At 49.5% G+C, this 23,149-nt stretch overlaps 1 protein-coding gene across 6 annotated transcripts in view; it reads right to left on the reverse strand.

Annotated features, from left to right (window-relative positions):
* Positions 1-9,465: 9,465 nt before the first annotated feature.
* LHX4 (LIM homeobox 4) overlaps positions 9,466-23,149 on the reverse strand; it is a 42,774-nt gene continuing 29,090 nt past the window's right edge. For 5 of the 6 annotated variants that reach the window (XM_019630815.1, XM_019630816.1, XM_019630812.1 and 2 more), the window contains 4 exons: positions 18,010-18,212; positions 13,505-13,659; positions 12,935-13,106; positions 9,466-10,654 (listed from right to left, as the gene is read on the reverse strand). In XM_019630815.1, the coding sequence (XP_019486360.1) occupies positions 10,260-10,654; positions 12,935-13,106; positions 13,505-13,659; positions 18,010-18,212 (925 nt within the window). In that variant the 3' untranslated portion in view covers positions 9,466-10,259. The remainder of the gene's footprint in view (positions 10,655-12,934; positions 13,107-13,504; positions 13,660-18,009; positions 18,213-23,149) is intronic. The other variant, XM_019630811.1, reaches the window with a different exon arrangement.

Genomic DNA, 23,149 nt, shown 5'->3' on the forward strand with positions numbered 1-23,149 from the left:
AAAAAAAAAGTCTCATAGAAATTCATAAATTACTAATCAAAAACTAACTCTTTTAAACCTACTATAACTGTGTCTCTAATCAAGATGTAAGAAGTCAGCCAACTGGCCACATATTGTTATCTCTTATGCTTGTCAGGGAGAAGGATAACAACCAAAGTATAATATCTGGAAGAGCATCTATTATATCTTTTTTTAATGTTTCAGCATTTTCTAGCTAAAAGGTTGCTATAATCCAGTGAACCTTTCTATTAAATAGGTATTTCTTAGCTTCCTGCCAGGTTTAACTACTTGGCTATAGGTTATTACTCCGTGTATCATATGGCATGTCCGAGGATTAATGAACAAGGACTGGGACTGTAGCAGAGCTGAGCTGGGGTCACAGAAGTGGTGAGCGCCCTGGCTAATATATGCTTCAGCTGAACGTGAAGACTTTTGAATGTTTATTTAACATTTATCATTTGAAACATGAAGGCTTTCATCAAACTTCAAGTCCCTAAAAGATCCCTTCATAGGTAAATGTTTATCACAGGATAGGTATGTAACCCACCAGCCACAATGTAGTAATGAAAATACTGAGTTTAAGTATTCATGAGTTTCAAATTCTAATTCCTAAGGTATTTTGGGGCAAATATTTTAATAGTAGTTATAATATTATATTATTGTTATAATACTATAGTTATAATGCTATAGTATTATAATACTATAATTTTAAGGCACACATTTTAACGTATCCACCATTGGTTGTCTTTTACAAACAATGGTGTGTTGTACTTGAATTGACAGCATTTTTTTCTTTGTGTTACATAAACTATCTTTGTATCTTACAATCAATACATCTTAACTTATTGACAGAACAGTAATTACACCTTACTTTTTGCACAGGACTTTATACACAAGCATCTTAATTGAACCTCACAATAGTTGTAAAAGTAGAAATAATGGCATTTTCTCTATTTGCCAAATGAGGAAATTGAAACTCAGAACTGTTAGTGAAATTGTCCAAGGTCATACAAATGGAAACAGTAAAAATGCCCATCTTTATATAGACGTTTACATAGAATTCACTTCAATGTACATGATCTTATTTTTTTCTGGATCACGTTGATGATCCAAGCCTTGTGATACGAGGCCAAAAGTTTTCCCTGCACAGTGTTTTCAGGGTAAGCTAAAGCAAAAACAGAAGCAACCACGCTCAAAGGTATGACCAAGCCTCCTAATGGATTTTATACATGCACATTGCACTTTCTTCTTATAACATAAAAATCCTTCAATTCAGTCTTCTGTAATCATGTGATTTGAAGAATTATGGCGATCATTATTGAAGCTGAACCTTGAGCATCTTTAATTAATTTCAGTAACCACCCACAGTTCCTTCATCAGAGAGATCTGGGATCAAAATATAGTGATGCTCAGACTGAAGGGGAAAAAAAGCTTCCGTGTTATACTTATCACCTAACGTTTATTATGCACCAAGTGTGGTCAATTTTTCAAATATGCATTAATTGACATTACGCTAAAAGATTGAACAGGAAGAGCTGTTTCACCTCATCTTTATTCACTTATCCCTGAAATACTCTTGTCCTGCTCCTCCCTGAAAAGCAGAACGTAATGGCGTGAACCTTGTCTAGATCGCCAGTTATTGGGCATTCGTGGCATTTTATTTCTTACATTTTTACGTTTACATATAAATTCTTCAGAATTTTCTTTCCTGTGTTTTATTATATCATTGTACTTGGCACCGTTATAAAATAAATGTCATTACTTTACATTCTTGTACTCTCTCTTTTGGGACTCGTGGACTGGAGTCACTCCCAAGGGCACTTACTCTTCCTTCCACCCGCAATACAGAGCTTCCCAGCCCTGGAAACTAGGGCGGGATGTTTACAAGATACGAGCTAATTCATACCCAGGACAGAAGCTTCCTTGCTGATATTCTTCTAATGTTCACAAGGAATGAACATGAGTTCGCAATAGAACAGTGAGGTTGAAAACCAGATAAAAGCATCCAAGGGGCTGCCCCCACCACATGCATTTGCCTCATAGTGGAACCCTAGACACTCAAGGTGTGTTTCCCTCAGAGGTGGGAAAATGACCATTTGAACCTAAAACTACTGAACGCAGTGGCTGAATAAGTGGGACTATGAGGCCGCGAAGGAGCAAAGAGGTGACTTTCAGTGGGTGAGCTGCCCTGGGCTGCAGCAGCACATGCATCACCCACGCTGCGGCCGGGATTCATTTTTCCTCTCACTTGTGTAGCGATCCTGGTTTCCATTTTAATATTTAGAAGGTAGGTTCAGTTGATGGACACTTTGTGTAATAAAAGGCGCTTTCAAAGTACGTGCACACGTGCACACACAGGATAAAAAGTGGCACCGCCAGAGCCTGTGGCTTTCATGGAGTACATTTGTAGAGCCCAAAGCTTAGCCCTGGATATTTATAGCACTTTAGCCCTGTTTGTGAGTCTGGAACCCTTCCAGGAAAAGAAGAGAAAGACATATATTATTGTTTATAATCTGCTTTATTCCGCCAAACCTTGACTGAACAGACTTGTGGATTGCTGTTTAAATCCCTCAGTGCCTTTAACTACCGATAGGGAAAGTGGTTAATACGCATTCTAAACGAAGCTTGGCATCCACTCCAGGAAATCACTTTAATTGAGAAGCATTAAATGTTAAAATGATTCTAAAAAAATAATAATAAAGCCAGCACACATATTGTGTATAAAAGTCCAGGCACATCAGTAATATAGACTCTTGGTTATCGTAGTCCTCTCGCCGGAGTGAGCTTTTAAGCCCTGCGGTTGACAGGTGTCGAAAAAGTGACTTTCAATTCCCAGGTGGCTATCTGGAGGCAGCCACCCATCCACTGGCCAGAGAGCAGGCAACCATCAAGGGCTCCACTTTAGAGGGGGGGGGGCTGTCAGCTTTATAGATGTTTGTTTTTCTGGAATAATAAGCTAGCCCCAGGTGACTAAAATATGAGATTTAACCCCAAAGTCTGGGCTTTCCATTGCTGTGCTGAAGCCATCTGTTGAAGCCTATTTACCATTTTAATGGCCTTTTTTAAAAAAAACACTGCTGATTTCCAACTCCCAATATGTGCCAAGACCACTCTTTTGGGTCTATATTTTATCTTTCAGGAAGCAATTCCCAGCCTTTCCAAAATCCCCAATTCCCTCCCAACCAACAAGAGACCCTGGTCCAGGGCTGGCAAGCAAGTGAGAGAAAGATAAATCTTTAAAAACAAAAACTCTCCCCTAGCTATAGAGACAGCCCACCTGCATCAGCCTAGAAAGTTCCGGCCAGTTCAGTGGTCTGCTAAAAAAACCCAAAATATGAATAAGTCATGTGGCAACCTTTTTCTCCTGGTAACCCCTTCTGTGAGGAGGGAAAAAGTGTACCGCCTGGGAGAGCCTGTGACTTGTGCATTTACTTACAAAATAACATCCCAGTTAATAACATACCTAAATTTGCTTTTTGTGTTCAGCAGGGGAGAGGGCCAAAGGAAGAACCACCAAAGGTTCTAAAGGAAAGTCTTGAAATCACATTGGACAAAAATGAGGGAAGAAAATGAATGAAAAATGTTCCAATCACAAGCCCAGGCCTGCTTTCCCTGGAAGGATGTGATGTCCTAGGGCAGCAGCTGACGATTTACAAGACTTTTATTCAATAGTATCAATGGGTTCTTCTTCTTACTCCTTTTAGAGGGACGGTCATAAAAAGTTCCCTCATCCTCATGATTTGGCCTCATTTTGTAAACATTGCTGTTTTGTTTTTGTTTTTTTTCTCCCTCCTGACTCACAGTATTTCGTCACCAGCAGTGGCTAACCATTGCTTACTTCCTCGAGGCAGCCATGTTCCAATAATCGCCCGGACGGAGCTCCCTTGCTCACTGCACAGCCCACAGGGGACATTATGAGGAAAGGTATGGGAATTCCAGATGAGAGCACTGACATAGCTCTCTGCTAAGGAGGTACTGCAAGGGGATGCAATGCTTTTCTGTTTGTATCTCAAATATCAAACCTAAGGAGATACAATCAGATGCATTGAGGATCTTCCCTCTTATAGTTTTACTTCTGCTTCGGCCATTGGTTAAAATGTACAACCCACTGACTTGCATTTGATTACTTTTGAATCCTTTTCTGGTTTGAGCTAAGTAGGATTCCGTGCCCAAGGTAAAAAGGCTAGGAAAGCGGCGGAAACCCTGACTTTTGAGCCTTCATTGGTCCTCCTGAGTTTGTGTTTTATTTCACTCTTTCTGGTCAGTGACTTCTGTCCTTTATTCCTCTTGAAGCAGCTGTCCTTCTGGAAAGCCACTGTCGGAAAGAGAATCCCATACTTGGGAGCTGGTCACCGTGACCAGACCAGGAAGAACGACCAGCTCCTCTCCTTCCTTTGTGAGCTGAGAACTCATTTGATAAGTCCCCCAAAATCACTACATTAGCATTGTGGTGGAAACAGGAGCCCAGCGTGGCACCAGTCCAATGAATTGTCAGCCTGATACACTCAAAACAATGGATAGTGTATTGAGAGCAAAGACCCGATAGAGAAAGGCTCGTGACGAGGAGTTTGAGAATGGAAGCCTAAAGATACAGTATATAGTGCATACAGTAGCAGAATTCTCAGGGCCCGTTATTAATGCCTTAGGAATACTCACATGAGTAATTAAATTAATAGCGACAGAGCCCTTCACAGCCCCTTGGCGGAGTTCCCTAACAAGCACCCGAGGGACTGAGCTAGGGAAGGAAAAAACAAGCCCTCGTGTACAGCAGCGTCTGTATTCCTCTAGCAACACCCCTCTCCCATTTGATGCTCTTGTCTGCCCCCTCCCTTGCACCCAGTAAGGTCTCTCTCATCCTCAGCTTTCCTTGGTACATAACCCAGTAAGGTCTTTTGCCTTTCTCAGCCCAGCAAGCTATTCACCACAGGAGAGGACCATAAATCCCTTCCCTACATAGCAGAGAGTTGAGTCTCCACTAAAAGACCTTTAAGCCTTCCAACAATCTCACCGGAGGTCCTGCCTGGGAGGTACGATCTTTGCTGGTTAACAGGGTAGACTATGGGACACGCAGTGGGCCTAGGACTTAGGCAGAGTCCCGACAATCTGGTGGCAGCATTAGACTGAGAACTCAGAGGCCCAGAGCCCAGCCTCGTGCTTTGCACCCAGACAAGTCATTCTTGTGTGTAGTGCCACACACGAGACATGATGGCAGAGGAGTTGTCATTACCGCTGTCTAAGGAGCCTCAGAATACCTCACCAAGTACTCCAGGTTGACTAGTAACTACACAGGTGATGAGTGAGTTTTCTCTACCCATTTCTCCTGAGCCCAATTCTGTCTGCACTGTCTAATAGAACCTCCTGCAATGATAAAAACGTTTTATATCTATGTGTCCAAATAGCCACATGTAGCTACAGAGCACTTGAAATACGGCCAATGTGAGGAACTAAACTTTTCATTTTATTGAATGCTAATCAGTTTAAATTTAAATAGCTACAAGTGGCTAGTAGCTACCATATTGGACAGTACATGTCTAGTTGGTCCTTCTCTTCAACCAAACAAAACTAACCACGAATGGAAAAAGCAATCTAGTCTGTCCTAAATGGGACTCCAGCTCTAAAGAAATACTAGGACTTTTTTTTTTTAATAAAAGAATCTCGGTTGCTCTTTCCATTCCAGTTAAACTTCAGCACCTGCACCCTAATAAAAGCTCCTGCAGAGAAAAAAAATCTGAATGGAGATGTTCCTAGCAAAGCTTGTCCAAGAGCCCAGGTGACTCCGATGAGGTATTTCTATCCCTCTGTCTACCTCTCACCCAAATATAGACATTTGCACATACTTTCTCTAGGGAGAAAATGTGTAATTGTGAAGGACAGACAGTAACTAAAAATTATGTGGTCAACAGGTTTTCCCTGGGTCTCGGAGCAGAGGATTGGGCCCCAGAAAAATTGCTATGAGAAAATTCAGAAAATGTCTTCTAACCAGCCCTTCATTGAGTGGTTCTGGTATTTTGGGTTGTACGTAGCTCTGGCATTCAGCTCTGTATGTTGGGTTTTCTTCTGGTGATGAAAGGGTCCCAGGTCAGCACAGCTTTTTATTCGATTTAGATGAAGCAAAAAAACTTCCAGAAAACCAAATGAAAAGCAAGACGCATCAGCTTCTAAAGAACTTCCATATTTATTGGACATAGCTTTACCATACACATCTCATGCCAACACACAGGAGGCATATACAAACAAACGCACCAGCTTCTGTGTTCCAAAGTCACATGGCAATAAATAAGGATGAGTGGGTCCTTTTTTTTTTTTTCTTTTTCCAGGAAATGAGACTTCATTTCTTTTTTTAACTGTACAAAATTTACACTGCGAAGGGTGAGGGCAACAATCCAGAGCTTAGGGGATTCAGGGGGCTTTGAGGTCCGAATGCAAGTTCAGAGCAGCATCTGGGCTCGTGCAGCCTTGAACCTGCCCGGTTGGCTGAACGCAGTCCTCACGTGGGGAAATACCAATGCCTCTCGTCTCTAGGTGGGCAGCAGATGAGAGTGGGGGTGTCCTCCTCTGTCCACCTGTGCTCTGCCTCCCTAAGCAAAGGAACGCTTGGCACACCTGCCAAACCTGCGCCTGCCCCCTCACCAGAGCTAGCAGCATGAAACTGTGCTTTCACTGTGGGCCTACCAAGCAGAGTGTGTGGGTGGGATGACTTTGCTGCACTCTCTCTTTCTGGCTCCAGTCACCGTGTGAGAGCAGTTGGAGCAACTGACCAACCCAAGAAAGAGAGAGCCAGTGATGTGCTTTTTATTTAGCTTTCAGCATGCCCAGAGCCCTTCAGCAGCAGGCAATAAAACAAAACTCATTTCCGCTTAATTGGATTTTTCTTCATCTCACGGTTTCCAATTTTTAAAGTGCAATGTTTAAAAATGAGCCTCCTCAGTCCTTTCCAGACCCTGCTGGCCGAGGAGATACGGTCATTACTTCCATGGTTATAACCAAGTTGTCAGTAGTGGCGTGAGGGAGGGGTTGGGTGGGCGTGTGGATGCCAGACAGCACTGCCACCCAGCACACAGCTTTTGCTCAGCTGAGGCCTTCAAACCCCCCCGCTCCTGCAAGGAGGCAGTTATTTCAAAACAACTAGCTTGAGCTTCAGAGATGGCCGTGTCTTTTGTTCTACGGGTTATTTATACTTCTTGCAAATTGAACTTCCTTATGAGGATCTAATGGCCCCCAGTTATCTTATTAGATTTCATGTTTTACATTGGCAAAAAAAAAAAAATGTAAAGACACTGCCAAATGTTTTTCTTATGTATTAATTTTGCCCTCTTTCCCTGACGTGTCACTGTGTTGGTGTACAGGAATCATGGTATCAATACAGCAGTTGATTCTCACTTTACATTATATTCATAATTATCAGATGAGGCAAGAGAGAGAGCACAGAGACAGAAAGGAGTTTGCCTGCCGTTGCACAGCACGTCCCTGAAAGGACCAGGACCAGGCTTGGCAACAACATGATTTAGCCAGTGGGCCAGCTTAGCCCCTGCTTTTGGTGTTTCCTCTGTGGTTTTATTATTTTTCAAGAAATACAGATTCTTCCACAGCCCCACAGGTCCCATTTTTGCTTATACCAGTTCCCATTGGAAGCTTGGGTGGTGTTGGCTTTTTCTAACTATTCATTTGCTCCCGCATTCAGAAGCCTCCTGTCCTAAGGCCTGTCGGCCACGCACTGCAAATAAACATTGCTAGTTAATTGCTCTCTAAGAGCCACAGACAGGTCCAAATAATGTCAATGGCTCTAGGCCTCATTTCATTTTAAAAATTCATCCGTGTCATTTTTAGCAACGGGGAACCAGCTGCCATATAACACCTAACACCTCAGTACTAGACTACCGAGCAATAGAGGAGTGCCTGGGAGAGAGTCTCAAGGTAGCATTCTGTGTTCTCCACCTCCGGGCTACAAAAGAGCCAAGGAACAGGCTTGGCATGCGGTGGCTCCTTGGTGGCACCGGCACATCCATGATGCTAACCCCTCTTGCAAGGAAAGCCACTTAAACTCTGAGACCGATTATGGCTGTGCTTCTAAATGGGGCACCAGTGTTTTCTACTCTCTGGGGAGCTGGCTCCAGGGAACTTAAATCAAAGCTCTCCTAGCTTTTGGCCCGTGCCCTCAAGAGCTTGTCCAGCTAGTCAACCCAGCAAAACCAAAGGATTTCCTCCCAGTGTCAACTGCACTGCTCGCTGAGTTCCTCAAGATCCGTTAGCGCTCCTGTTAGCGTGATGGAGGAAGGCCACCCATTCTCCCACCATGGAATAGGGAGCGAGTGTGATTCACTTGCAAACAAAAACAAAAACTGGTCAACAGATCTTAAAACAGCGCTACACAGAGGGGGCGTGCCCCTTTAGAGAGTCTGCTGTCCGTGTACTACACTCACCACAAAGAGGATGTGCCTCTGAGGTCCTATGGGATAATACCATGTCAAGTAACGGAGCTGTGACAGTGGTCTGGGTGGGACAGTCTGCCGCTGGCTCTTTGCCCAGCAGTCTTTCTCCTGTGTACTGTGAGCAGCCTGCTAAGAACAGTGTGTTTGAGCCTCTGCCCTCCAAAAAGACAGTGGCACTTGCCTTATCCTTCCCATGGCTTATTACTGTGCATCTGTGTCTCCATCCCTCCCCAGCCCCACTGTTCACATTATTGGGACTTCCCAGTAGCACAGAATTGTCTCGACTTCGTTCTCCATCATCCCTACTCCCGGGGCCTCAAGAAGAGGGCCTACATGTGCAGACTCCCCCGGCAAAAATCACAACGGCAGCACATCCAAAAATAAGGGTACACTCCAAAATTGATCAGAAAAAAGGCTGATCCCAGGAATTTGCAGACTATATATTTTAAAGAAGCTTAACTGACCTTAGTGTAGCCCTGGGAGGCATTTACAGAAGAGGCAGCCGCCAAGGAGGAAGCGTTCATGTCTTCCTCGAGGCTAAATCTTTGCGGGCCTCAAAAGGTGAGGAACACAGAAGAAAAGGGCCTTAGGGTCTTGGGCCCCATCCTGTCACGTGAAAGAAAGGCAAGCCCTGCTTACTTACCCTTTTCCACACTCCTCACCTTGTTTCAGAAAACGGGAAGCAGGGAGAAGCAACCCTCTGTGTCCTGAGGGGACTGGAGTAGACTCCACCTGCCTAAGTTCCCGTGTGCACGCGGAGAACTTCCTGATAGACAGGTGGACGGTGCATAAAGTGGGAGTGGACTTGCGAACTCATCTACACCAACTCCCTCGAAACAAACTCACAATACCATTTCACCCGACAGGAGGGGGAGCCCTGGGATGCTGGCATGCGCTGACTTGGCTACGTGGACTGCACATTTGGAACCCAAATGGGGCTGCCAATGTTTTCACTGATTGTCGTTCTGTTGTCTCCATATTTTAGCTTTGATCGTTTTGTAACCCACAGCCTGTCTAGTGGCATCAATGATACGAGCAAATTAAAAAGGCACATTGTGCTCCGAGGGGACTCGTCGGGCAGCCGCTGTGATGGTCCACGGCCACTCAGCTCCAGCCTCAGAGTCACCTGCAATGAAAACCACTTCTTGCCGTCAGGGATGGGAGTTCTTACAAACCAAAACCAACAAATATTCTCAGGCTTGTACTTCTGGGAAGGGAAGAAGTCATATTTTTTTCACAGCAGAAGAAAAAAAGGAGCGGGGTGGGGGGGGGCATGTTTTCAATATCAAACTGTGGCCATCCAAGTTTCCACTGACCTTTAATAATAAGTGACTTTTTTTATTTCGGAAATTAGGGTTCAATAAGGGTGGTCCAGAGATCATTTATTATGCATAAGGGCTGTGATGTCGCTGCCTTAAGAAGCTTCGTTCTGGCAAGAGCACTGGTTTGGGAGGCACCTCATGAGACACACCAGCTGGAGCAGAGTTCCCAAAGACCAAGGTGGCCCCACACAGTCGCCTGTGCCACCAAGCACTGAGCAGCCAAAGCCTTTAAGCAGGGTGGGGGAAGGGAGCCAGCAAGCCAGCACCCTAGCGCTCTAGGCTCTGTGCCCTGTGCTGTGCTCTGAGAGGAGGCAGCTCTCGGCCTCTTCCCCGGGAGAACAACGCCCAAGAGCGGTGGCCTCCGAGGGATCAACAGAGGACTTCCTTCCATTGAAAATAATGGAAATTCACATTGGCGCACTTTTGATCCTACAAAGGTCAGTCTGTTTTGATCCTTGAAGCTATTCTCTCAAGCCAGAAGGACAGGTAGGGTGGGGAGGAGAGATGTTTAAAAAGGAGGGTGCTCCATTTCATCGAGCCAAGAGGCTGGGCTCGTTGGGAAGTCGGGATAGCCTACACTGCTTCCTGTGGAGATGTCGGAGGTGGGTCCCCCAGCCATGGCTCTCAGCGTCTGGCTCACTCCCTGCCCTGCATGCGCAATGATGCCCAAATTACTGTCCACCGTGTAATCCAGCCCATTGAGCAAAGGCGCGTGGGATGGCAGGGACGATATGGAGGATGGAGACTGGGGGATTCCATAGGGGCTCCCATCCCTCAAGTCCTGATAGGATTGTCCTGTCCCGTCCATGGAGAAGCTCCCATTCATTAACTGTCCGCCTGTAACGTCCCCCACGTTGCCATAAATCCTATTGGTGTGGCCAAGTTCTGAGAGAATTTGATCCTCTGTGGACAAAAGAACGGAGATTTATTGTCAGCCGCCGGGACGCCGGTGGTCCCCTGTTCTTCACAACCTAGGAACACGCACGACCGGGAAAGAAGCCCAAGGATGGCAGCGGCCTTGCTGCCACGTCAGCCTGTCGTCCAGAGACTGACGCAGGTCAAGGGGGAGAACCGGAAGCAACACCTGCAGAGACTCAATTCCTAGGACCCAGAAGGCTGGACAGTGTTTGGTGAGCTTGCTGGTCCCATGTCGCTCATGGACTGAGATACTCTGGCTACACTGAGGACATGACCAATGGAAACCATGACAAGATTTTAAGCTTCCAAGCTGAGTAAAGTGCCTGGCGCAGTTGGTTGGGAATGAGCAGGCCCATATGGTATACGGGTAGCTGGGGACCACTCATTTTTTTTTAATTTAATTTTTTTTTATTTTATTTCCAGCCCAGGATTTTTTTAATTTTTTTTTTTAAGGTGGGCGCAAGTCACTTTGGCCCATATGGGGATTGAACTGGCAACCTTGGTGTTATCAACACCACACTCTACCCAACTGAGCTAATCGGCTACCCCAGGATCACCCTTAACATGTGTACAAAATCCTTCTGGTCCACCCGGAAAAGTGGTTCAATATCAGAGGACTTGGTTTCTCTCTCTATCTCTAATAAGTTTTTCACTGGGGACAGCGTTGACCCGATGAAGGCAAATGAACAGTCTTGTTTCTTAGAGAACTTCACTAAAGGGATCTAATGGCTATCTTTGCCACCTGGACGAATTCATCTCTCCAACAGAGGCAGGCAGTTTTAGTCTTAAGAAATAAAGGATTAGATAATTACCTGAGAGACCAATAATAGGTCGACCTGGGGACCCACCTGCACCCAACAGAAAGGAGCTACAAACCAAGACTTAACAGTCCTGTATGTTCCAGACATGGATTTCAGCAGCTCAGATGGGATGACGTGGTTTTTCCAACCCCACCCAGAGGCCTGGAAGGTGAGCATAAGACTCTTGAGCCCTCCCCAGGGCCCCAGGACAGACCTCGAGGCTGAGCTACAGTCTTCCCAGGGCACTGTGCTCCTGGCACGCAGCTCGTGCCATCCTCTGCCCCGCTTTTCTGGGTCTGTGCACCAATTCCTATCTAACCCCCATCGAGACTAGACTTCAGCACCCATCCCTTCTGACAACCTGCCAGAGGCCTGCCCCCATTCCAGACATTAAAATGAAAGGAGGAGAGCTCATGCCCTTTAAAGGGGCAGAAAGATGAAGGCTCAGCTCCACTGTAAAATGGCCATAATTTAGCCTTTTGCCTGTACCTGTGATCACATAGGACCAGGGCCATCTGTGGGAGCCACAGGCTCCCTGTGGGACAACCAAGTGCAAACATGTGCTGCACTTTCCCCTAGCACATCCAGTCAGTCGTGTTCATTGATCCCCACAACAGCACTGTGAGGTGGCCAAGGATGTGGTTACTACCCATTTCTAGATGGGGAAACTGAGGCTCAGGAGAAGTGAACAGATCTGACAGAGCCACAACTGGAAACCCAATTTCCAACACCCCCCCACACACACACACACACACACTTAATACTCTACCCCTCCCAACAGAAAGCCTTCCACATTCGAGGACTCGATATAGGAGAATACTGATGGCTATTTGCAAACAACCTAAGGGCCCAAAACATGCAGCCATCTGCAATTTTGCTGATGCGCCAACTTGAATGGAGCGCATGCTGCAGAGCTGAGTGCAGGGAGACAGGGAGTGCGCAGTGGGGGAGGGGTTCAGGAATGAGGCCAGGCCCCTTCTCACATGCACACACAGTATTGATCTCCCAGGGCAAAGGGCCTGGTGAGCATGTCCTCCCCATCATGTCCTCCCCATCACCGGGAGAGGAGAAAGGGGTTGCTCTAGGGGATCACAGGAGGGAGGCCAGGGCCCCTGCAGAGGCGAGAAATGCACGAGAGGGGGCCGAGGGCACAGGATGAGACCCAGGTGCCTTCCCAGCTGCCACTGGCTGGTGAGAGAGCCCCCAGTCAGCAGGAGAGGCGGGGAGGCCTGGAGGAACCCAGCTTCCACATCTCAGCAGCAGAGCGCTCTTGTTTTGACCTCCTTGTCCCATCTTAAAGGGCCACTACCGCGTTCCCCCACCCTTTATGCAAGTCGCAGGGGAGAGCCTGTGTTCAGGTGGGAGTTGTCAAGGCCTCAGGGAAGGTATCTCCTGAGTGTCAAGGGTTCCTGCTTCCCAGGGGCCTTTCCCAGGGCCTGGGCCTCGCCCCTCCAGCCCTGCTCACCTCGGAAGCTCAGCTCACTGTCACTAACCCCACAGTCCTCGGCAGAGCTCTCCTTCTCCTGCTTGCTGCCTGCCCGGCTCCTCTTGACGCTCTTATAGAACTGGCCCCAGCGATGCCGCCCTGCGTCCTTCTTCAGGCGCTTCTCCTTGGCCCTTCTGTTCTGAAACCAAACCTGCCGCACAAGCACAAGGGATGCTCGGGGGGTGCCCACCACGAGTCCACGGCCCCCAGGGTCCCAGAGACAGGAGCAGAAGCCTCAGTAGAGTTCAGGGCTGGGAGTATGATGTGCTCACTACTCCCTCTGCCTGGGTCTCAGAAATCACACTCCAGATTTGGCGAATTCCCGGGGTCATGGCCCTGAGCCCAACTCCCCAACGGACCGGTGACATTGCTGATGAGGTGTTGTGTTTACCACTCCCTCAGCCTCCTGGTGCGGAGGGCACAGACACACTGACACCCCAGGCCCCCTCCATCCCTGCCCCTGGCCCGAGGCCCGGAAGGAGTGGCACTTGGGCCCAGGGATCCACAGAAGCACAGGGGCCCCTGGGCCCGGGGTAGCCAGTGTCTCACCTGTACGACCCTCATGTCCAGGCCTGTCTCTGAGGAGAGCTGCTCCCTCACATGCCGGGCGGGCTTGGGGGAGTTCTTGTAGGCATTCTTTAACGTTTCCAGCTGCTTCGCTGTGATGGTGGTCCGAGGCCGCTTAGCTCCGGCCTCTGAGTCATCTGCAATGAAAACCCCTTCTTACTGGGTCCAGCCCACCTGCAGCAGCTCTTGTCTGCTATGGGCGGAGCACTGGGGAGGACTGGTGAATGTCGGAGTGGAGTGGTCCTGACCCCTGGGGAGCCCCTCCTGCACCACAGGCCTCCCCGTCACTGAGAAATGAGGACACCATCCTGCTGTTGCCCTCAGCTCCCTTGTCCCCCGCCAGCCCAGCCAACACAGGGCTCGCATCAGACCGACGGTGTACAGTCCACACGTTTCCCTGGCTGGACAGCCTTATGAGTTATTACCAGGGCTGTGAAGGGGAACCCGCCAGACTGACGTCTGGGTCTGGACGGCCCCCAGGCCCCTGCCTCTCCCCCCATCAGGAACCTCCATCTCCCCGGGTCCCACCCCATGGTCTCCTTGCCTCTGCCACAGGCTCCCTGGGCTCATAGCAGGGGTGGCCTGCTATGTTCATAAATTATGGGTCAGAACCCACTAGTGGGTTATAACGTCAATTTAGCGGGTCAAAAAATTTTGAGGAAATAAAATGGGTGGGATGGGATAGAGGAAGGCTACTACTGTTTCATGAAACCTTAGTTTTTGCTGTATGAATATGGGCACTAAGTTGAAACGTAAAATGAGTTTCCTACTATGGACCACAGACAAAATGTTTTGAGAAATAGTGGTCCACAAAGTGCTCGGACAGCTGCCTCCCTGGCCGTCTGGGCTCCCCGGGCTCCCTCCGTATCCTTGAAAGCGTCTCCACCACACTCCTACCTTCCTCTCTTTCTTCTTTCCTTTCCATTCAAGAAAATCTTCTCTTAGGAACAATAGTAATAGCCAACATTTATTAAGCACCTACTGTGTGCCTGATGTTAACCTAAGTAAGAGCTGTATAGGCCTGCAATGCTCACAACAATTCTAAAAGGATTTGCTTGGACTCAGGAGACCGCGGGTCTTGTTGAGTGTGACGTGGGCGTATTACGTCACCCCTCTGAAACCCGGGGCGTGCACACAGTGGAAGGGGAGTGAGGCCCCAAGTTCCTTCTCCTTCCGCTGCTGTCACCCTCACATGCCTGTCACCCAATCCCATCCCTGGAATCCTGAACCCAGAGAGGAAGGACCCCAGAGCCATTGGGGCAGACAGAGGAAAACCTCCAAAATTCTTTAAATTCTGTTTTAAAGAATCAATCTTTCTGCACGTATTTATAGAGATAACAGCATGATAGCATTTGATGCAAATATGAAATAGTGCCCATTTAAAATATCTATACAGTCTTTATACATAAAATTTGAAATAATGAAACCACCAAAAACATGGTTCAGTCCTCAAGAATCGCTTCATTTCAAAATAGGTGGACCTAGTGAATGAGACATTGTTTCCATCACCACCAGATGGCAGCACCACGGGCCGATGCCCCTGCCATCCTGGGCTAATGGCCCCATCGCTGCTCCTGCACTGCTGTCGACGTGCACAGGACTTTCTTCTTGCGATTATGGGGACTATTATGCTGTTATTTTAACATTCACTGTTATTATAATTTAAAATCTTCTTTATATCCTATAACAATGTCATCCAAGTATTCATTAAGTAGCAGTCGGTGGCCATGCTCATGCTGAAAAATGTACCCAAAAATCAATAACTTTGGTACGGAAGTTAAATGTGATAAAACGCTATGAGGAAGGCCAAGCAAGACCATGATACCCTAGGCTGTTAATTTAGGAGAGAGCATTCTGCGAGGTATTAGAGATAGTGCTGAGAAAATAGAAAGTAGCATTAAGGCAAAGATACACTTCACCGGTTATGGATTTATGTGCTCCCAGAATACATCGCCCCCCCCTTACTTTTTACATTAATTCCTATGGGAAAATTAGTCTTAAAATATGTTCATTTTGAATTATGCAGGGTCTCCTAGCACTTGTCCCTGGCATAAAATGCAACCTCATCATACTGAAAATGCAAATAGCCAGGGAGATGTAACAAATGAACAAAATCATTCACACTAAAGTACAAACAGCTGATATTAGATCTTTTGTGTGGCATGAGGGAACCGTAAGCCTGAAAGAGGGTTTAGATTAGCAAGGAGGAATTAAAACATAAAAAGAGCCCACATGCCCCACAACAGGACAAAGCTCCCTGCTGCACTAAGGGTAACCCAGATTTCACAGGATGGCGTGGTCCCCCACCTTGCTGACAGCATGAGACAGGAGGAACCCATCAGAAATACCGTGTAACCTCCAGCGACTTGAAAACATAGATCCCACCACTTCCCCGTTAAGTGCATTTCTCTTCCATGCTGGTCTCACCCTCACTTAGCGTCCCACTCCACAAGCGTTATCCTATTTAAGGCTCAGGAAGCAGCCCTGTGTGGCAGGTGCTATTATCCCCGGTAGAGAGCTGAGAAGCCAAGGCTCAGCCAGCTGCACAGCTTGCCCAGGGGCCCCCGTTAAAGAGTGACAGAGAAGAGATGCCCACCGGGCTTGTGATGCGAAATCCAGTGTCTTTCCACTGTCCTACACAGGTCTGCTTTGGCGCAAATAATCCTCCATAGAAGTGTTAGCCTGCCTGTGTCGTTCCTGCCTCCCTAGCTCGTCTCCCCTTCCCTAGAGCCATCTGCAGCCGCAGCGGATGCCAGGCCATGAGTGCTCAGGGACCAGACGAGGCCTCTGACAATAAGAAGTAGCAGCCATCCCTGGGGGAGGTCGTGCATTCTTAGTATCTCTGGTGAAGGGCATCAGAGCTCCGAAGGCAGCGTGGGATCTCAGAGTCCATCTGCTTTGATGGCTTATCCCTGACAAAGATGCCCTAATCTTCTGTGACATCATAATTGACTCCAAAGCAACAGCATCGAGTGCGTTTTAAGGAACCAGAGCAGATAAATACATTAAGGCGAAGAGCCTGAGAATGGGCTTACGGGGGCCCTGGAAAAAGGAGAAAAAAGGACACTGAAGGCCTGTGCGCCCTGAAAGGCCAGAGGTGGGGGTGGCTGGAGAAGAGAGAGGAAGCCCCACACTGGACACCCCTGCAGTGCTGTCCTTCCCACCTTCCACCAAAACCACTTGGCTCCCGCTGGCTCCCCCAAAAGGCCCCTATGAGTTACCTCTGCCTCCTCACCCCCACAAACCCTTTATTTTAAACTGCATTTATTAAGCAAAAAACTAATTTCTCCACGTACCGATCAGATTTATATAACATATGTGTGTGGGTCCAGGGAAGATCTAGAAGGAGATACATGAAATTGTTGTTGCTGTTGGTTTTTTTTTTTTCCTTCAAGCCCAGAGCTGTCAACAACAGCTGCTTTCCATAGGAACACCCTGAGTTGATAAAAATTCTATTCAAAGGCAAACCTGGATGTTTGGTGAGTTTGTGCCTCTGAGATTCCCAGGTTGGGTTTGGCCAAATGGCAAATTTGAAGCCAGTGGACGGCACACCCCCTGCAGACACCACTGTGACAGAGGAACGCAAGGGGGGCAGTCGGGGGTGGCCTTCCTGAGGGGACCTGGGAAAATGGGGAGCCAAGCCCAGTGTAGTCCCTGGAAAGGCCCTGGAAGGACCTGGGGCTGCCCAAGAACATGGCACTGGAGGGCAGGGAGCAGCTGGTGCCCGGGCTGCCCAGGTAAAGGCAGGTTGTCCAGGTGTGGTGTGCAGTGCTGGGCCTGACATCAGTGTCAGCCCGGGTTCCTGCTGCAGAGCACGGACGATGGCCTCAGGTGGTTGGGGGAAGGGTGGCAGGGTGGGTGGGAGTCATATGACTGAGTTGGAGTCTCCCCGGATGTGGAGACAGGCTGAGCACTTGCTCTCACATCAGGGCCTTCAGGGACACGAGGAGTCATCACCCCTAAGTCCCCGCCCTCTAGGAGCACGCAGGCTGGGGGGAAATAGAACACTGTCACCTGAAGTCCGTGCTGACCATTCCAAAGGTGACTCAGGCCAATTCGAGGGCTCTTGCTGACAAGCCCTTGAGGTGGGACGGGGTGCTGAGGTAAATGTACATGTACTCTGATATACAAGGCTAAAGAGCACCCCCAAGTGCCCACTGTAGACAGAGCACCTCCCCCAGCCCCACCCGGTCAAGGAGCCACCCAGATAGGGAGCATAAGGTCCCTGGGGGCTCCTGAGCCCACCAGCCAGTGTGGAAGACAGGTGTGGGCTCACGTGGCCACCACTGATTCATGCTTTAGTGAAGCCAGCAAGTGCCGAAGGGTTGGGGGTGTTGAGAATTAACTCTCCCTGTAGAGCTCAGGCATGGGTCTCAGAGGCACGTGTGAGCAGGGCTCTGAGGGACTCAGGCAGAAGGACACGCCAAGCAGAGGGCACAGCCTGACAAACGTCTGGAAGGGGGACTGTGCAGGGCGGCGCCGGTTACCGTTCTGCTTGGCCGTCTCGTAGTCCTCCTTGCACACCAGCCGCCCATCCTCCATGAGGTAGAACTCGTCCCCCGTGGCCAGCTGCCGGTTGCAGATGATGCAGGCAAAGCAGTGCAGGTGGTAGACGAAGTCCTGCGCCTTGCGGACCACCTGGGTCGGGGGGATGCCTTGCTGGCAGGACGTGCATTTTGTGCCGAAGCGCCTGTCAGAGCAGCATGAAAAGATTAGGGCGCAGGCTGTCCGGCTTCCCCCCACTTCCCATCGTCCCTCTCCCACCCCAAAATTCGGGGGTGTCCCTGGACATAAACCCCTGGGCCACCCAGTGCTTACCATCTCTTCCCTCTGCCTCCAATGGGCCCCATTGCTTTGTGTCTGGGCTCTTTAACCACAAAACGAAGGGGCTGGATCCAAACTAGCATCTAATACCTTCTCCAAGGCTGACATCCCAGGGCTCCACACTGCCCGATAAACACCCATTAATTCACCCAGGACCTGAGGAATGTCTAAGCCTCCTCTGAACACGCAGTTTCACCCTTCACCTCCTGGCTTCTCCAACTCTATGGCTGGGCCTAGAGGACAAGCCCACAGGGCGTCTGCGTGCGCCCCACCAGAGGAGCCTGTGTGGCCGGGAGACGACACGCGCCAGTGTCCACCCTGGAGCTCCGGAGAAATCGCACCTGGGCAGCAGAGCAGGGCTCTGCCCGGCACACACCAAAGCCCCCCATGCCTGCCTCCGACGCCCTCCCATGCATAGCCCCTGAGATGTGGTGGTCCGGGGTGGGCTCAGGAATCTGCATTTTCCTGCCCCCGAGCCATTCAGGGCAGGAAGTCTGCAGACCCGTTTGAAAAATGCCACTCCGCTCCCTGGTCTACGGCTCTTGGACCAGCACCAAGGCAAGAGGAAGGCGCCCACTGCCACCCTGAGCTAGCATTAGGAAGGGAGCAGAAGCAGACACCTTGGAAGTGTAGTCCAAGGGGGTCATTGAAGCTCCTTTCCCCATTCTGGCCACGCACACAGAGCCACACCAGTGGCCATAGAGGCCAGCGGGGATATTTGAGGCCAGGGTAGGCCTGGGTGCGGAAGGGGGGGGTTCTCCTCTGCAGGTGAGCCTTCCCCACTTCAGGAGGGAGGCGGGAGGGGTTGGGGAGGCAGGGGCAGAGTTTAAAACAGCAATCAACCTAATTATTCATGACATTTCACACAGCACAACTTTATCTTCTTCAGGATGAAAGACTTCGCCTAATGGATCTGGGGAAGGTTTGATTTTAATGGTCCTTTTAACTAATGCTTATAGGCAGCCTGATTTCCCCTGAAAGGACAGTACATATTTCATCCACATTAATACCAAATAAATTAATTATGGTCATGGCTATCATGATGAATCCCAGATTAATGCAGAATGATGGGTCTCTTATGCAGTAATGATACCTGCTGGGGGGATGCAGGGGCCCGGAGCAGGCGTGGCCAGCTGGGGCTTCAGAAGCGCCCCCTCTCAGGGGGACATGGTGTCACAGAGAGAAGTGGGGGGTCTTTAAGTCTAGATGGGTAACCCTGAAAGAGCCAGGAGTGTGGCCCAGGGGACTGACTGAGGCCAGATCTGAGAAGGGTGTTGGGGTGTGAGGGGCTGCGACATTTGGCTTGGAAGGACCCCAGACTTCTGAGCCCTTGGAATGGCTCTTAGTTTTGTGAGGAGGTTGGGGTGCATGGAGCAGGCCTCTTTATGGCAAGCATTCTCAGCCTACATAGGCACAGGACAGGCTCTGTAAACCACTCCCAAGGTGTTCAAAATTGTGTATCAGGGCCGGGGGTAGGGGGGCGCCTGGGCTTTCAGTAGATTCTCAAAGAGATCTAGGACCCAGAAAAGTAGAGTTCATGTTTGTTGAATCAATAAATCAGTGAAGACAGAACCACGGTTTTAGAGGCCATGCACGGAGATGGCTAAATATAAGAATGGAGAACAAAGTATGCTGTCAGTTCTAGAATGTTCTGCATCTCCTAGGACACAAGTGAGAGCCAGGCTTCTGTGACAACTGCTATCTAACCACGTCACCTATATTAAAGAGAAAGGTCCCCAGCTCTATCCTATGGAGTGTGTGTGTGTGTGTGTGTGTGTGTGTGTGTGTGTGTGTTTGGAGGACAGAGAAAGGAAACTTGTATATGTGTTACTAGAATGTGTTTTCAAAGTGCCTGTAGTTTTTATATCCAGTCCAGGCCAATTCTCAAAGCAGGTGTTCAAAATGAAACAATGTTTCATCATGCTCACTGCAACAACCCCCCCCCACCCACCCACCACCAAATAAAATACCCAAAATCTAGGATGTCCGAATCCTTTACTGCAAACATTGGAGCAGAAGCAGTCCAGAGAAGAACTGGCGTTTTCCAAGAAGCAAATCCTATCTTGAGGACAAAATGAGGGGACAGGGACTGGAGCACGGGGAAGGCTGAGGGGAGATTCCAGGACAGAGCAGGGACCCCCCGCACCCCCCCCCAACCTCCTGTCCCACAGAGAGAGCCACCTGTCTCTCACCACCACAAAGCAGACAGTGGCTTTCAGTAACCAGAAACCCAGTTGACACCAGCGCCCCAGAGACATGAAAGATAACGGGGGTATAAATTTAATCTACATACCGACAGTGATTCATGTGTGAGGGTGGCAAGTGCACAAGAAAAATGAAAAATAAATGGACTTTTCCACCAGCGTTTTTTAGCAATTGAAGCAATTTTCCAGATTGTGGGATTTATACCGATGGTAAGTGGAAGCTGCTCCTTATTACCTTTCTCCCCTGGAGCACAGCCAACAGGAAGCTTGCTGAGGGGACTGCATGCACCCCTTGGCCCACAGGGCTCCCCCAACATGGTGCAGCCCCAGGGGACACCCTGCCTCCACTTCCGGTCAGAACCCATGGACCCAGAATAATGTGCTGTCCTTTGGGGGGAACAGGGGAGGTATGTTTCCAGACCTAGGACCAGCCGGAGTCACAGCCACTGCCTGAACAGGCTACACAACTTGTTCTGTGACAGGTATAATGAGACAGGTGTGATGAGGAGGCCATAGTTAAAATTGCCTGGTCCGCAACGAGGTCTAACCGTGAACTGGGCTGCTACACAGAGAAGCAATACAGCAACCTGACCAAATTTGAAGGGTGCTGGGGGTGGGGCCAGAGCTGAACACCAACCAAGGAAGATGCTTCCTGGGGATTTCCCAGGTGGTACCCCCTTCATCCTATCACTGAGCACCTACTGTGTGCAGGGCCCTACCCAGTCGGGTGCAAACTGCACTGGCCTCGCTCACCAGAAGGACAATCTCTGGTCAGCCCTGCCTGGCCCGGCCTCCGGGGAGCCCCCAGGGAAAGCAGCTGGAGCTGATCTGTGTTACTTCCCTCCTCAGACCAGCATCCCAGGCAGTTCTCACATCCTCCCCAGCATGGAGTAGGCAGCCAGGACCCACTGAGTGGGTGAATGGATGCATGCCTGTGTGAAGGCGGGATCGACAAGCAGCATAATAACTGTAGCTCCTGTCAAAGGCTTTTCCGAGGAGGGAGCTGAACCCTGGCCCACAGTTGAAATGAAGCCCACAGTTTCCTAAAACACAAACTTTCCACCCCACTTTGTTGTCATCATCACACTCATTCCACAAGTCTCCTGAGAGCCTAACCTGAGAGGTGGGTGTTAGGATACCTTCTAGCAGGTGGGAAACTGAGGTTCAGGTTGGGGAAGTGTAGGGTGCAGCTCGCACAGGCCACGAGTGAGAGAACCAGGGTTTGACCTCAGTGCTTCTGACAACGCAGCTGGCACACGGCGGGCAGCAAAGGCAGCAAACATCCACTGAGAAGCCGGCCATGGTGCCCCGACCCTAGACTGGAACTTGGGTGGAGGGTTCTGTCCCCCTCAAGTGTTCCCAGCTTCTCTGAGCCACTGACCATGAGGCTCCCAGCCCTGCCATACAGGGCTGCCCTGGGCACGTTCACCCGCAGGGGTGTTTATCCCAACACACGGACTGACCCTGCTGCCGCACCCACCACCTTCCCCCTCATCCTTTGGCGAGTTTGGCTCCTGTCTCACCATCACTGTCACCATCCCTCCTGCCATCATTCTCGGTGATATTGATATCCACTCAACAGTCCTTCCTGCCCTTGCCCTCTCAATCCTTTGACCTCTTGTCTTGAAGGTCATGGCCTCCACCCTTTGTCAGTCACTCACCCCCATGATCTACCCCAGACCCTGTTGTTCCCAGAAACTGCAGCACCTCCAGGAATAACTTCCAACCGTCCCAAGGTCCAAGCACCACCTCCCCGCTCACTGTCTGCAGCAGCCCCCGCCCATGACTCTGCAGCCCTGCCAGGACTAGCTAACCTTTTCCCTGTCCCCTCCTCCCCTCCTGGCCTCCATTCTCCCCTTCTTCCCCAGCAAAGGGGCCCTGGTCCATCCTACTAATCCCTCCCTTGCACACGCCCGCAGCTCCCTGCCTCAAAGCGACTCTCCTGCTCCACCCAGAGCTGAGGGACACACAGCACCTCACCGCCTGGGCTCACCTTAAGTTCATGCCCTGGACCTCAGGAGGACCCGGGAAACCCCCATAACACCCCGCTAGCTCATTCACTCTCCCACCCTCCCCGATACCTTCTCTCCCTCAAGCCCCTCATCCTCGGTCTCAGCTGGTGACCTCGCTTCCTATTCCCCCGGAGAAAAGAGAACTCTCAGCCAAGACCTGCCATGCCCTCCCGCCATCTTGTCCGCCCACCCGCCCCCAACTGCCCTCCGCTTCCTGTGCTCCTGACCGCCCACCTGGGCACAGAGTCCGTTCCTTCTTGCCTAATAAGATCATTCTTCCAGCAATCATCCCCTTTGCCTCCCACATCATTAATTTTTCTCTCTACTAGATCCTGCCCAGCGGCATACAAGCATGCTATTATTTCTGCCACTTTAAAAAAAGCCCTATTTTGACCCCACAGCTCCCCCATCTACCACCCATTTCTCTACTCTCTGTAGAGCAACACTCCTCAAAAGAGGGGTCTATACGCAAGGTCTCTAATGCCCCTGTTCGCTCTCTTCTCTTGAATCTATTCAGATGGTTAATGTGACGTGTCAAGTTGACTGGGCCACAGGGTATTTGGCTAAACCTTATCCTGAGTGTGTCT

This window comes from Hipposideros armiger, unplaced genomic scaffold, assembly GCF_001890085.2.
Source record: "Hipposideros armiger isolate ML-2016 unplaced genomic scaffold, ASM189008v1 scaffold_950, whole genome shotgun sequence".
NCBI classification, from domain to species: Eukaryota; Metazoa; Chordata; class Mammalia; order Chiroptera; family Hipposideridae; genus Hipposideros; species Hipposideros armiger.